Source organism: Molothrus aeneus, chromosome Z (genome assembly GCF_037042795.1).
Source record: "Molothrus aeneus isolate 106 chromosome Z, BPBGC_Maene_1.0, whole genome shotgun sequence".
NCBI classification, from domain to species: domain Eukaryota; kingdom Metazoa; phylum Chordata; class Aves; order Passeriformes; family Icteridae; genus Molothrus; species Molothrus aeneus.
The window spans coordinates 42,594,559-42,610,101 of NC_089680.1; the positions used below are offsets into that span (position 1 = coordinate 42,594,559).

Consider the following 15,543-nt stretch of genomic DNA (forward strand, 5'->3'; position numbering starts at 1 on the left):
CACCCCTGAGGCAGCTCTGAACTTGGTAGCCTGAATCCTGATACTGGGAAAGCAATGCTATTTCAGAGCTCAGGTGGGGATAAAAGCTGTAATAAAAACAATGGACAGGAAAGAACTTTGATTCCTCCTCCATCAGGGAATAAAGCTGTCATTGAACAAAATGGAATATCTTTGATCTATCACTTTAATACCATCTAGCAATGTCATAGAACTGAGGGCAGTGGAGTTTATGAGGAACTTTAAGTCTGGAAGGCACAACTTTTGGCACACAGACATAATGATTGGGACACTATGAATCAGAAAAAAAACCATAGTCTAGCTCTGGCTAAGGAACCAGGTCAAGGGAGTACATGAGAAATTAACTCTTCTGTGACTTATGATCACAAGCATATGTAATGCTGCATTTGCAGAGAACTTCAGTTAAGAAAACTCAAATACTGCAAGATACCTGCTGGACATATACCTCTGAACAGGATATTTGCTTCAACTATACCCTTAAACCATTCAAAGACTGTCCCAAACATAGCATGAACTGTCTACAGACAATAACAAAACCAGCAGACACCCAGCTTCCATGGTGTCAAAATGAATGAGGCAGTCCATAGCAATCACTCAGGAACTGAAAATGAGAACTTAAAGTTTAGAGTGTTGGAGATTTGAGCTTGCTTACTTGTAATTCATAGCCAGAGTCACATTTATAAAGAGACACATCTTTGAAATAGTATTTAGTGCCAACCACAAATCCATGCTCTGGAGACTCTGGAGTTCCGCACGACACAGGACTGCAGATGTCATCAGAAAATGGTGGCATCCAAACACCATTTTCCTGAAAAATAAATGTAATTAGAAATGTAAGAGCACTGCTTTATATGTGCAATCATATCTAATTGAAAAAGAAAAATCTTGGTAGGAGCATTCAGTTGCTGTGGGTATACAGATATAATATTATCTGCTCAATCCTTTATAAAACTTGGTAATTTAAGTAACATTTTCAAGATGTTAACATAGACTAGTGTTATCTTTGGCAGGAACACTTAGCTTGAGATTTAAAAGGCAGAAGGAACAAAAAAATGGGGAAAAAAAGCTTGGAAAAGCAAGTTCACTGGAGCAAGGTCACCTAACCACTCAGGGAACAACACATCAGAAGAATGAAAACTTACATCTGCCTGATTTCATGTTTTGTATTTCTCTCCTGGTTGAATGTCTAACACCATGACTAAGTGCTTCAGCAGCCTTCTCTGACTTACTGAGGGAAGTCTGATAGCTGAAGAAACACTTGTCAAAGACAACTACTCCTATTTCTACAGATATTTGAAACAGCAAAATGAGGGGAAAACATTTCATAAGAAAGACTTACTCTGCAAACCCACACATGCTCAGCTTTTCTCATACAAGTATACCGTGACTTTAAAAGTCGATTTACAAACTCAAGATGAGGCTGTCCATATCTAATGTGACAGGAGGTTACCAGTGGAACTGATTAAGATATTTGTTCTTTAACAGAGGATTCAAGTTTCTACAGGCGTACAGTGGATGTCTACTGCCTCTTATTCTAGAGATAAAGCTCTGCCTGCAATCCTCAAAATATATTAGAAATCTTGGACATAATTTTTTTTTAAATCTCAGACATGATTTAACGCTTGGCATGTGATAAAATGAATGGTTTTCTAAAATGAATGCTTTTCTAAAGGACAGCCTTTTGATAGAAGGAGAAATAAAATATTTTTAGATCTGAAAGTCCATACATAGAAAACAAATAATATTCTTATTTGGAAACAACTAAACATACAATATTTTGCAGAATATGCTTTGAATTTTTTAGTTGTGCCCAGTAAAGGGCCAAAAGGTAAGGAAGATAAGAGAAGCACTCCTGAATTCAAGAAGGCCAGCAGAATAAAACAGTGCTAATAAAACTATACCTTGCATGTAGATGTGCTTGCTCCCACCAGAGTGTAGCCTCCTACACATGACAAAGTGATGCTTGAGTTCACAGTGAAGTTGTTCCCAAGAACAATTACATTAGTGATATTTCCTGGAAGGGGACACTTTCTGGGGCAACAGGAAATACTTTGAGGGGACCATTGTCCATCCTCCTGGCAAGTGCATATATCCACTTCTGTCGCCATTGTGTAGCCTTCCAGACATCTGCAACACAGCATGAAGACCTGACCAGAGAGACACAGCTAGGAATAACCTATAAATTAAAAAGTCAGGACAGTAACTTTTCAGCACTAGTTGTTAATAATATGTTTTGAGATTTTTCTATTACTTCAAGGTAAGCCTGTAAGAAGTAGGTCTCAACTGAATTAATTCTTTTGCAAGAGCTGGAGACTTCAGACTTCATTTCCAGCTGTTTCATGCTGCTGTAGCATCACAATGGAAAATGAGTTGGTGGCTTCAGTACTCAGAGGGTAGTTTAGGAAGTTTTAGGGCAATTTCCACACTGCCCATCTCTTTGCTAGGAGGGCCTTTGGCGAGGTAAAGAGAGTGTGTGAGCACCAAGCAATTCTAAAGATGATCTCACTTTCTTCCAAGAACAAACTAAGCCTTAGCCTTGCTTAGACACCCGAGGCTGACTCAATGGTGTTTTACCAAGAACAACTCAACCGGTTTGCACTAGTGGGTTTAGTAGTGGGCAGCAAAAGTACTCCAGGAAATTAACAAAAACCCCTCAGTTTCTCATATCTGTCAAAGGAGTAACTTGCTCCAGTGCTCCAGACACACAGTGCTGCAGTGCAGATAATGGGAGAAGAGGGATATCAAGTCTTTTGTATTACAAGAGGCACCTGAAGCAGAAGGAAACCATATATACAATGCCAAGAGGAGAGAAGCTGCACACCCTGCTGACTGTTGCTGTCACCTGATAAAAAACTCTATATGTTGAAAACAGTGCTTCAGTGGAAGAGAATAAGAAAGCAAATGGAAATGGAAAATTAAACTCAGTGGAGGCATCAGCCCAACAGGCTGAAATGCCTTTCTGGAGTTTTCCTGAGTGGTCCAAATAGTATTTTATAAAGTGCATGGCAATGTGAGCTTTGTCAACCTGAGTATGTAGAAACTTGCACTAACTGAAGGTACATGAACCTTCCATCTTATTTCCTTCAGAGACTTTTAATGAAAACAGAATAGCAGTATCATCCTTACCTGTACTGGACCTTACTTCCATAGGTGTAAATGTTCCCAAGAACCTCTGCATTTGGGATAGATGGTGGTGGGCCACAGCTTAAGAGCTCACAGCTTGGGTATGGCTTCTTCCACACACCTGTCTCAACACAAGTCAGTTCTGGATCCCCCTTCATGACAAAACCTGTCAAGCAGGTATAGATGATTGTGTTCTCATCTTCAGAGCTGCTCCCATTGATAAATGTGTTGGGGATGATGGGTGGAACACCACAGGAAATCTGTCCGCAGCGAGGAAACCCAGAACTCCATTTGCCAGCTGCCTCACAGGTGACTTCAGGAGGTCCCAGCAGTTTGAAGCCCTCCAGGCACTGAAACTGCACACTTATCCCACAGCTGAAATCTGTACCAAGAACGATCCCATTTTGAATCTGTGGTGTAGGACACACACAGGCTAGGCAAGATGGAAGGCTCCCACTCCAGGAGCCATTGGACAGGCATTGCCGTAAGGGATCGCCATGCAGCTCATAACCAGGGAAGCATATATAGTGGACAAATTCCCCAAAAGTGAAGGCTGAGCCATTCAGAAAGCCATGGGAGATGTCTTCAGGGGGTCCACAAATGACTGGTTCACAGTGTGGTGCTTCTGAGTCCCAGGTACCGTCACGCCGACAGGTAAGCGTCGATGCTCCTTGCAGGCTATAACCATCATTGCAGTGATAGTGCACTTCTTTATTAAAGCTGAAATCTGAACCAGTAGTTCTCCCATTGGGAAGAGGCAGCGGCACAGGGCAGATCACAGCTTTGCAAACTGGAGTGATTCCACTCCAGCTTCCATTTTCAAGGCAGACTCTACTCCTGTCGCCATCTAACAGGAAACCTTCATTGCACCTATACTCTGTATGTCTCTGGAATGTGTAGTCCTCTCCAGTTACCTGACCGTTCTCCAGAACTGGTGGTGGGCCGCAGGAAACAGGAATGCAGATTGGTTCACTGCCATCCCATTTCTGGCTCTCTTGGCATCTCCTCTCTGAGGGTCCATTTAACTGGTAACCAGGATCACATTCATAGTAGACAACACTCCCATATGTGTAGTTTTCCCCTCTTACCTTCCCGTTCAAAGGATGGTTAGGTGAATTGCACATTAATGCTTTGCAGTAAGGAGCAGTGTGACTCCACTGCCGACTTTGCAAACACAGCCGTGTGTCAGAGCCAACCAGTGTGAATCCTGGCCTGCAGGTGTACCTCACTGCACTGCCAAGCCTGTTCTCTGTGACGTGCAAAAAACCATTCTCTGGGGGGGATGGCAAGGTGCACTCTATTGAAACACAGGCAGGGGCAGTGCCGTTCCAAGCCCCATCTTCTTGGCAAGCTAGAACAGGGTTTCCCAGCAGCTCGTAGCCAGAGTAACATGTGTATAAAATGATAGTTCCAAATAAGAAAGTGGTGAGCTGCATTGCACTGTCTTCCTTCAAGGAACTTTTGAAGTCCTTCATGTTGTCAGCCAGCAACACATGTGAAAGGGAGGGGTTCTTTGTAACACTCTCCTGGTCAGGACGCCTTTCCCCGTGTCTCAGCTGCACGTACTCTCCGAAGTCAATGTGAGGAGGCAGGCCACAGTCTGTCGGAAGGCAGGTTGGTGTAGAGCTAGACCACCCAGATTCTTCACAGGTCTGCATGGCAAGGCCTGACAGCTGGAAGCCTGGCACACAGCTGTAAATGACCATGGCCCCATAGCTATAATCTGCACCCTCCACAAAGCCATTCTCAATGGGTTGAGGGGGCTGGCAATTTATGGCCTTGCAAGAGGGAACCTCTGTACTCCACTCTCCCGTTTCTAGGCATCTCAGTGTTTCCTCCCCTTGGAGCTGGAAACCTCTGTCACAGAAATACCTAACTGTCTGTCCATAATGGAAATTTGTGAATGAGTATTTGCCATTGAGAATCTTCTTAGGCCTTGGGCATTGAATAGGTTTGCAAACTGGCTTTCCCCCAAGCCACTGTCCATCTTCTCCACAGAGGACAGTTGTGTTTCCTAGAAGTTCAAAACCTGGTTTACATGTGTAGAGGGCTGTGCTAAGGAAGGTGAGGCCCTGCACATCAACTATGCCGTTCTGAATTTCTTCTGGTTGAGGACACTCCACGGGAATACATTCTGGCAAAGGCAAGCTCCATGAGCCATCAGCCTGGCACCTGATGGTGGACTCACCCTTCAGCAAAAACCCATCCACACAGATGTATTTAACAGTGCTTCCAAAATGAAGGGATGAAGTCAAGGGGTCCCCAAAGGGGATATAGGGAGGTGCAGAACACTGTACAACTTTGCAGAAGGGAAAGGAATCATTCCACTGCTGGGACGGCAAGCATTTCAGTACAGAGGAGCCATGCAAAACATAACCCTCCTTGCAGGAGAACAGTACAACACCGACTTGGTAAGACACTTCTCTCAAGACCAGCTGATTTTCTGCTAGGGGTGGTTCTGGACATTTTGTGGGCACACATTTGGGGCTTTGCTTTTTGCTCCATTTCCCAGACTTTTGACATGTCCATGAAATATCTCCAATCAGCTCATAGCCTTCATCACAGAAGAACTCAACTTTGGAGCCCATATCAAAAGTTTCTCCCTTGGAGTAGCCATGCTGGATGGATGGTGGTTTTCCACAGCTGAGGGGAGCACAGTAAGGGGGCGATTCACTGTACCACTGCCGGTTTGCTTGGCAGATAAACACTGGGCTCCCAACCATGTGGTAACCAGAGTCACACTGATAATTTGCCTGATTTTCAAAGAAGTGCCCAGTGGTGTCCTGGAAAACAGTTAAGACAGAGACATGTCTGAAATGAAGACGCATGATTTGGGCAACAGGAGACTGATTTAATTTCTTGTGTTCTCCTGGTCTAGCTTCTAGCTGAATCCCTGACAGCAGTAAAGGCTGTCTCAGAAGGAATGAAGGCAAGTAACTGGCACAAAATATCTTGCCTCAAATAATGCACTCTTCTTTTCAGGAAATCTGAGACCAAAATAAAACAGAAAATTCAAGCCTTAAAAGGTAAAAGCTAGAAAAGAATTCCTCTGCTTTCTCCCTTCCTGATCCATGAGACCAAAATAGGTGTGGAAAGGAAGATGGGAAAAAAATGGATCAGGGGAAGCTGCCATCAAATGGCCTATTATTGTCATGATTCTTTACCTTCTGTGTGTATCTAAGGTTGGAGCCCTCAAATCTACTGCAACTAGGAGACATTTATAAATGCCACATATGCAGCTGCAGGGCCTTGAGCAGGCAGCTGAGGAGCAACTAAAAGTTGCAGTCTGGGCTTTGATTAAGGCAATAAAATTTTTTTCTAACTGTAAGGAATAGATGAGGGAGTGCTCCTACCTAAGGAAGACAAAACAGAGTGATATGCATTAATTAGAAGATGCATCTGTGTGGGAGTCTGAACAGAAACTGTTGTTAGTACTGCTGGAAACCCATGTGGAACTGGAATGTCAACCTCCACCCTCCAAATTTAGCAAATGCAGATTCTCTGGTGTCTGGTATCCCTGGTATCTGGTATCCTGATATCTTAAATCCCTGGATTTAAGAAAGGAAGAGGGATGCTCAGAAGAAAAATGCTTCAAAAATTCAATGTTAAATCTTTATAATAGTGGTTTTGATCTTCCTTACCACAATATTGTCCTTGTGCACCAAATGTGCAACGTTGTTGCAATTTAATTTGCTAAGGAAAGATAAGTTCTGACTTCAGTAAAGAAATGTGTTTGCATCAAAAGAAGAAAAAATATCTCAAGGTGATTTATCTATTGCATATCAGATTTTTTTATCGCAATGAGAAGAGCAAGGCTTGTGAACTGGCATCAGTTCTTCAAATCTAAGAAGGCACTTGAAAGCTACTCAAGAACCAAATAAATGAAGACTAAGACATTAAGGAAATCAGTTGAATATGTCTCCTAACTGATAAACCATTTTATGATAGGAAATCCCATGGAAATAGTCATGCTTTTCAGGTATGATTCTGATGCAAATCCACCCGCTTTTCCCCTTCCTTATCCTATCCAATCATGTACTTCCTCAGTTTTAACAGAAGAGCAAAACAGAAGGAAGAAAACCCCAACAGCAACAGTTGTGAAGATATATTCAGTTTGCCATGGTACCAGGCAGATGAGAAATCACATTCTGTACCTTAATAAAGCCATTCTCAAGCTGCGGTGGCTCTCCACAGGACACTGGGTGGCATGTGGGCAAACTGCCACTCCAGTTGCCGGTGGCCTCACAGGTCCGCTTCTTCTCTCCCTTGATGTAGAACCCCTTGTTGCAGCTGTAAGCCACCACTGCTCCAAAGCTGTAGTTGGACCCACTGGCATAGCCATTGCTAATGTGGGGAGGCTCTCCACAGCGGACGGGGATGCACTGGATGCTCAGAGGAGAAGGATTCCACTGGCCCCCTCGCAGGCATTCAATCTTGGCTGAAGTGTTCAGAACGAAGCCTTCCATGCACTTGAAGCTCACAACAGAGCCAGCTGCAAACTTGGCTTTACTAATGGACTCCAGGATGCTGTATGAGACGGTGGATGGCTTTTCACAAAAATCAGCTATGCAGTGGGGCATGTCCCTGCCCTCTGGAGGCACCCATGTCCCTTCTGCATTGCAAAGCAGCTGAGAGTTATCAGCCAGGCTGTAACCATCCAAACAGAAGTAATAAGCTATATCACCAAAGAGGCGGTGGCCACTCTCTGGTGATGCATTTTCCACATGGGGTGGTTCATCACAGGATACTGCCAGGCACTGCTGGTGGCTCACACTCCACTTGCCACTGGCTAAGCACTCTATGGTTTCAGGGCCAACTAATGTGTAACTGTGGATAAGGAAACCACATAGGAAGTCAAAAATACAAGCACTGTCAAACTCTCCCTAAGGTTTCCTGAAGCCCTTGCAGTATGAGCTTGTTGCTAGAACCCCAGAACAACAGGATCTTTTAAATTAGCTATGATCAACTTCAAAAGGAAAATCCTAAAGCCTACATATCCATGAGTGAAGTATCACAAAGGTGGATATACTAGCACACCTTGTGCACCTTTACCTCTCTCTCATCTGTCTGTCCAATGACCATTTCTGAGCTTCCATTTTGGCCTCAAAGTACTACAATAAACCTAGTATTGTGCTGTAATGGTCCATGCAATCCTCAAGGAAATGATCCCACTCAGAAACTATTTCTTTTTACCAAAACTGATTGGAAAAGAAAGAGATGAAAAGCCTAGAAAGGTCTTTTGGGTTTCTGTATTAGCCCTTTCAATCTATATTCACACTTGCAAGCAAAGTGAAACCTCTTAGTGAGTTACCCAGAGGTGCTCTTACCAATAACACATATAGCAATTTTAAAATAACTTCTTCCTAAAAACTCACTGTTAAAAAATATTAGAAAGTCAATAAAAAAATTAATGCTGACTGGAAAAAACCCAATGAAATTATTTATAATAAAATTCTACCACATTAATACTGTTAGTGTAGCTGTAGTTCTCCAGTCTGTCTCTTGGAAGCAGGGACAGGCATTAATCCATGCAGCTCATCATCCCACTTAAACCCCTGCTGCTTAAATATGCAACAGGCAGTAGTGTACTCACAGTACCTGTGACTGTTTTCTTAATTTTTTTTCTCTGTAGTGTGCTCTCACAAAGAGCAAAGAAACAATAACTACTGCAAAGTCCCCATTGACTTTCCAACTGCAGGCTGTTCAGATCTTGAAGCAACACCTGTAAAACTGTTTTGTCTTCTTTGCAGAATTTATTTTCAAGGCCTCATGACTGGACCCCAGAAAAAGAGCCTATTATGTGCCAATGTTTAAAATAATCCACTGTCACAGGCAAAGAGCTGTGACAGTCTTTAAATGCTGCTATCCTTCCCCATTTAAAATGCTTCCACAGGAAAGAGAAGCAGCTTTTAAAATCACAATACAGTCTAGAAAACATAATAAGGATGCTGTGTGTCAATTATGTTTCAAATAACATTGCAAAGCCAATTTATAAGAAAAATGCTGGCTTGTCATTTACCATTTTACACCGAGAAAAAGCAGAAAATCCTTCAGTCACTTTGGACCTAAACTGGCAAAAGCTCTGCTTACCTGCTCTGCCTTTTAGACAGAACAGTTTCAAGAAATTTTATGCAACTGCTTATAGGCTGTAAAGATTATTGTGTGCAAAGGTTCTTGCAGGATCAGAGTCCAACATTATACTTTCATGCTTGATGTCATCAAAACTGAGCCTCCTCTTTGATGAAAATTTCTCTACATAGAGTAGATAAAAATAAATTTAAAATAATACACGTCAATAAACAAAGAGTCTTAATTTTAAGGAAATAGAATTTAGAACACCACAGCAGACAGTTGTTAAACTGCATCAAAAGCATTCTTACACCCTGATGAGACATAAAGAATTTGCTATGATCAGAGCCTTGAATTTAACAGAGAAGTACTGGTTCTCTAGTAACTCCAAGGAAAAGGGTTTCTGATTGAATTGTGCTACCATTCCCCCGATTCCTCTCTATTCTTCTCTTCCTGAGTGTATTCAGTTCCCCTGAAACTACTTTAAGAAATGTCTCTGTCTCATACTAACCTGACCACCCACACAAAAAATCTCCATTGCATTTAACTTCCAAAAGTTAAGACAGAAGTAGTAAACATGAATTAGTGTGCAGTTAGAAAGGACTTGTCAAACAGTGCACCAGTTTTACCCAACCTGATCCAGTAGTGCTGATCCAGTAGTGTTGATCTACATACCCTTCCTTACAGGTGTAAGAGACCGTGTTTCCAAAAGTAAAGTTATCTCCTTTGATGACTGCATCTTTGATGGCAGGAGGGGGACCACAAGACACAATGTTGCAAGCCGGTGGTGTGCTGTTCCAGCTCCCTGAAGATGCACAGACAAGTACAGAAGGTCCCTGAAGGCTGAGACACAAAGATTATTATTAAGGCATCATTTCATTCTGGGTGAGGGATGGAGAGTGAAAGAGCTGCTTTGCTTTCTGGCCCCAGTGAAACTAGGGAGTCTTTCTCACTAACTTTAGTAGAGGCCAGAATCTCATGCTTTGCTTATGGAAAACCACCCCTGATGCTATTAAAAAAGGCTGGTCTTCACATCACTTTGAAGAGCAAGCTGGTGGATTTCTTGTGAAGCCTCAAGACTCTGTGCAGACACACACCATTTCTGCTGCAGCTTTGCCCCTCTTTGAGCACAAAAGAAATACTTGTTTAACCTTAAAAATGTACTTGTATGCCATCAACAACATGCCAGTCTTGAGACTTGCAACTAGGCCTCTGCCTAACACCTGATTCACTCAGTGACTTAAAACACTATCTTCAGCCAGGACACTGAAGGAAAAGCTCCAGTTCAAGTCTGTTCACAAAAAGGCATTCAGGAGGTAAAGGATATTGCTTGAGTGAATGGCCACACACATTTGAAGTTGATGATATTTTTTGGCTTCATTATCTGAGGAAACAGGATTGGTTCAGATGGTGTGACTCGGATGTCTGAACAGAGTGTGAAACACTTCTCTGAGACCACCCTTCTCTCCAGCTGCTATGTCAGTTATCTGTGGGTTCCCTGTAGGGCCCACATCATATCTGAGAGCCCTACATGGGAGTGTCTGATTCCCTACAATTTGGTGTCAAATTGTATTAGAACCCCATGTTTAGCTGACTGAAATAAGTTAATGGAAAAGAACACTGACCTGTAATGCTTTTACAAATTTGGTACAGGCCCTTATGAGGGAAGTAGGGCTTTGCCTACCCGTGGCAATACGTTTAAGACTAAAAACACCTAAAAGGTGCTTGAAAGAAGATATTGGGTCCAGAAATAATGCATAAGATGGACACTGTTTGAGAGGGCTTCCTCTGGAGTGGTAACCACAGGAGAGAGCATCTCTCTCACCAAGCTATGGTAGACAGGTAAAGACAAAGAATCAAAATTGACGTGGTATTTGCTGCCTGTATGTCCAAAGTCCACAGTCAAAAAGCTCATTGCACTGCCTGGTTTAGTGGGGTACAGATAAACCCACAATGCAAATCTATGACTTAACACTACACTTAACTGCAGCTGAGTTATCCATTTGTACTAACAGAATTAAAGCATTCACCAAATGAACACACTTCACCTACCTGCCTGCATCTAGACAAGGAAATGATTGCAGCAGGAAAATGTCATCCCTAAACAGGTCCATATGGGACAACTTATGTCAGAGCATATCTGCTAGAAGTACAAGCAGATATGAGGGGAGGCAGAAACCTGCATGAACAGCCACATCCTTGGATATAGCATTAATGTGTTAATTTTTAATTGCAGCATGTTAAAAATATGTTTGCAGTACAATTGCTTACAAATGTAAAACAGAACAAATACTTAGAATAAATTACTAGTACAAAGAGTTAAAGGAGTAAATTAGTAACTTCCAGAAAGTTCCTTCACAAAAGGTGCTGTAAAGTAATAGCAAAAGTAATATGAACTACAGTTGTAGAGGTATAATGATATTTAAAGGCAAATGAAAACTTTCAGAAATAATAAAAACTATTTTTCTGAATATTCAAAATATTTTTGTAAGTTTGATGGTAAAATGAAAGCATTACATATGTATATAGCAAATCCTGAGTGACTTTTCTGAACTGCTTTTCCAATTCTGTTTTAGTATTTTATTATTCTGAGCAATGATCCCAGCTTTTTTCTTTCAGATATAAGTCAGACCTAACAAGCATGCCACCTGCATTTGGCTCAGGCACATTTGTGCATTTACCTGTATCCATTGTCACAGGTGTATGATACAGAGGAAAGATAGGTTGTGCCACTGAGTGTGTACTTTCCATTGCTGATATCCTGTGGGCTAGGGCACGTCACCATTTCACAGGAGGGGGGAGCATGACTCCAAATGCCACTAGCAAGGCACAGAATTTCCTTTTCACCCACCAAGTTGTATCCATCATTGCATCTGCATTAGAAGAAAAGAAATGCTATCAAACACAGGGCCTTTTATGCACAACATAATCAGCCATCCCTTTTTTCTCATCATCCACACCTGCATAAACCATCTTTCTTTTCAGGAAATAGAGAAGTAGCACTGGAGTAAACATTCAGCTCTGCTAATGAACAGCCACTCTATAATCAAATGTCTTTCCATTATTTTAATCCCATCTTGCTCCTCTCCTTCATTTCAACCAATCTCTCAATTCAGCCATACTCTTATTTGCTGCCAGATTGTCAATCAGTTATTAATACAGCACTTCAAACATACTGAATTCCTACCTGTACACCACCTTATTATGGTATGTAAAATTTGAGCCAAAAATGGCACTGTTCTCTGGAATAACTGGATCACCACAGGATATAGCTTTAAAAAGACAGGAATACAAGAGAGGTTGATATAACACAAACAAAAATGAACAGAAAATTAGGATTTGCTTTGTTTTCTCTGAAAAGATTTGAAGAAATATAAAGCCCTAGGTAACAGTGAGTTCTTGACTAATCTGTAAGTGACATTTAGGACTCTTTATCTGAATTCACCCTACTGAGAAACTGAACTAATTGGAAGTAGGCAGTTTTAACCATGCTACAAACCACATGCTTGGTTATCAAGAGGACTCCATATCTACCCCTCTCTATGGACAAAGTAATTGTTTTTTGCTCAGATAGTCTTTGTCAACTCTTCACTTTACCTGTTGCTTCATCTCATTTGTTCTGGTTTTCTAAAGAAACAATTTCTGCTATTATACCATGACTATGTACATGCATCAGCCTGTCCTTTCGGGTTGCTTTTAATCCACTGAGACAGTTAATGGTCTTTAAGTGATTAATTGCTTGAAAATGGAAGGCTGGGTGGAGAAGAATTAGAATTAGAAGAACACTTCTAATGCTTGCATTAGACTGAGTCTATACCTCTGACGCACTGGAGAATCTGCGTAAGAGAGAACCACTACAGACATGACAACTATTCTTATGTCTTAAGAGAACAAAGACTTCAACACTGACATCCAGATCTGTTAGGACAGGGTTTCATAAGCTGCCATGGTTCTAACGGCTCTTCACTATTACTTTTCCCCTCCCATCTGTCTAATGTTAAAATCACATTTCAGCATGCATTACCCCTAGGAACCAACCTTCACAATAGGGTGTTGGGTGGCTCCACTCTCCGGACTCCATGCAAGTAAGTTTCATCGCTCCTGTCAGCTGGAACCCTTCTTTGCAGGAAAATGTTACTTGACTGCCAACACTGTAAGTATCCCCATGTAAATGACCATGCTCTGGATTTCCTGGATTATGGCATTTCACAGGTTCTGAGGAGAAAGAGGGAAACTACAAATAACATACTTATGTGACAGGTTTTATGAATAAATTAAAAGAGATATCCTTGGGAATTTGCTGAAAGTAGAAGGCAAAGCACATGGAAAACACTGAAGTAGTTTACATAAGTAGTTTACAGCCTTTTCTCTTTTATATGTTAATGACTGAAGACTCATGCAAGTAAGCTAATCTCCATGTTTAAGGACGTGGAAGAGCCCTCTGTAACTGAGTTTACATTCCTTGTCAGAAGCAAACATATCTTACAGTAATTTCTCCCTCTGTGAGGGAAAGCCCATTCCAGCAGGTCCATCCCTGAAAACGAAAACTGCTCAACTACCTTTTATGCCAACCTATGTCACTGTCTAGTTATCTTCTTCCAAAGTTACTTGTTTAATGTTTCCACAGGTAGCTCTAGCCCTAGGCAGAAGCCTGTATTAAAATGTTTCTTCACTGCGCAGCTTTGCTGTGAGAAGTGAAACACTGTGGCCTTCCCAGGTCTTGTGCTTGGCATGCAAGTAGGTTTTTGCATGTGTGTATGTCTTGGAGCAGCATCCCAGTGACAGCTGTATCCTCACGGAGAGGTGAGTTTTCAAGAAACAAAAGGAGACACTATCACAGCCCCATCCAGACTAAACCAACCTGGAGATGAAAGCATGCCTGTCGTAGATATCAATTGTTGTCTCACAACTGGAAGGCAGGATACTGGCCTATACAGAATCTCAGAAATGCTAGCTGGATGTTTTTCTTTCCCATACCTGCACATTTTTTGCCATCTCCCGTGTAAGGAGGGATGCAAGTGCAAACATAGGATCCGTTTGTGTTGAGACAAGATGCGTGCTTATCACAATCTGATCCAACAGCGCATTCATCAACATCTGCAAAAACCAAAACAAAACAAACCCACAAAACCCATGTCTCTAGTGTGTTATTTATAGCAAGCATTTGCTTTAAATTTCTGCCTTACTGTCAACAGGAATTACTTTAAGTAGTAGAATTAAAAATCACTTACTGCAATCACATTTTTCATCCATTGGTAAAAATACTTAATATTTAAACAAATATTTATAACTCACTGTAAAGTTTTATTGTAATTTTAATTATAATTTACTCAGCAGTATTGCACAACATGAGAAAATCAGAGATAAATGTTACTAACTTTCAGTCACTACTTCCACATAAAGTATCTGGTTTCCAAACTGCAAAAGAACAGATATTGTAACTATTGTACTACTAGTCTGTGTAGACACCCTAAGGAAGGATTTTAGCATTAAACTCTTGCTTGGGAAATCCTCTTGATCTCAACCTTCCTACTAAGAAGACAGGAAAACTTAGTCAAGAGGAGAAACACTCTGAAAATATCAGAGCCCCATCTTTGGTGAAGATAATTAGACTAGGCCCAAAAAGAGCATGCAGTTGCCAGAAGAGTTAAAAATAAATCAAAATATATTAGTTATTATAATTAACTATTTACATGATAGTAGCACCTAGAAATCCCAACTGATAATTTATGATCTGTGTAGTTTGATGCTATGCTGCAAAAACAAAATTAAAAAAAAAATCCCTCACTCCAGAATACTTCATAAAATCTTTTAATCTTGACAAGGATTAAGTAAGGAAACATCCTTGGTATGAAAACAATGAATCAAAATTGCAAAAAATCAATTTCAAAGTATCTAATTGAAAAGTGCTGGCATCAGGGATTATTCTCAGGGATTATTCTTCTCTATAAAAATGCTTGTTTCATACTGTTAGAGAGAGGTAGAACAATTCTTAATCTAAATGCCCTGCTACAGGACCCCTGTTGATCAAGGTATGCCATGCAGACAAACAGTTTGGGTTCTTTGCCCATTTCCAGTAAAAAATCACTGGTTAAAAAAGCAAGAAAATTTACTGAATTGGAGGGTTATTCTTCACTACTGGATGAGTCTGATCAGCATGAAAGGACCACAACACATTGAAAAGAAAAGGAGTTTCTGATATGCAGCATGACAGCTGCACTGTAATACCAAGACAGTTGCCAACTACACAAGTACCAGGAGAATGCAAAGTGCTGCCACAGCAGAACTGGAATGACTGCTTCTTCTGTAATGTCTTGTTAGGCAAGAGACTTC

The 15,543-nt window shown here is 41.3% G+C and overlaps 1 protein-coding gene across 1 annotated transcript in view; it reads right to left on the reverse strand.

The window, feature by feature from the left end:
* SVEP1 (sushi, von Willebrand factor type A, EGF and pentraxin domain containing 1) overlaps positions 1–15,543 on the reverse strand; it is a 115,211-nt gene that overhangs the window by 21,395 nt on the left and 78,273 nt on the right. Inside the window, exons 32-40 of the mRNA XM_066568820.1 lie at positions 14,188–14,307; positions 13,249–13,425; positions 12,398–12,482; positions 11,892–12,083; positions 9,886–10,053; positions 7,296–7,968; positions 3,145–5,924; positions 1,920–2,145; positions 671–826 (exon numbers count right to left, since the gene is read on the reverse strand). Coding sequence (XP_066424917.1) covers positions 671–826; positions 1,920–2,145; positions 3,145–5,924; positions 7,296–7,968; positions 9,886–10,053; positions 11,892–12,083; positions 12,398–12,482; positions 13,249–13,425; positions 14,188–14,307 — 4,577 coding nt within the window. The remainder of the gene's footprint in view (positions 1–670; positions 827–1,919; positions 2,146–3,144; positions 5,925–7,295; positions 7,969–9,885; positions 10,054–11,891; positions 12,084–12,397; positions 12,483–13,248; positions 13,426–14,187; positions 14,308–15,543) is intronic.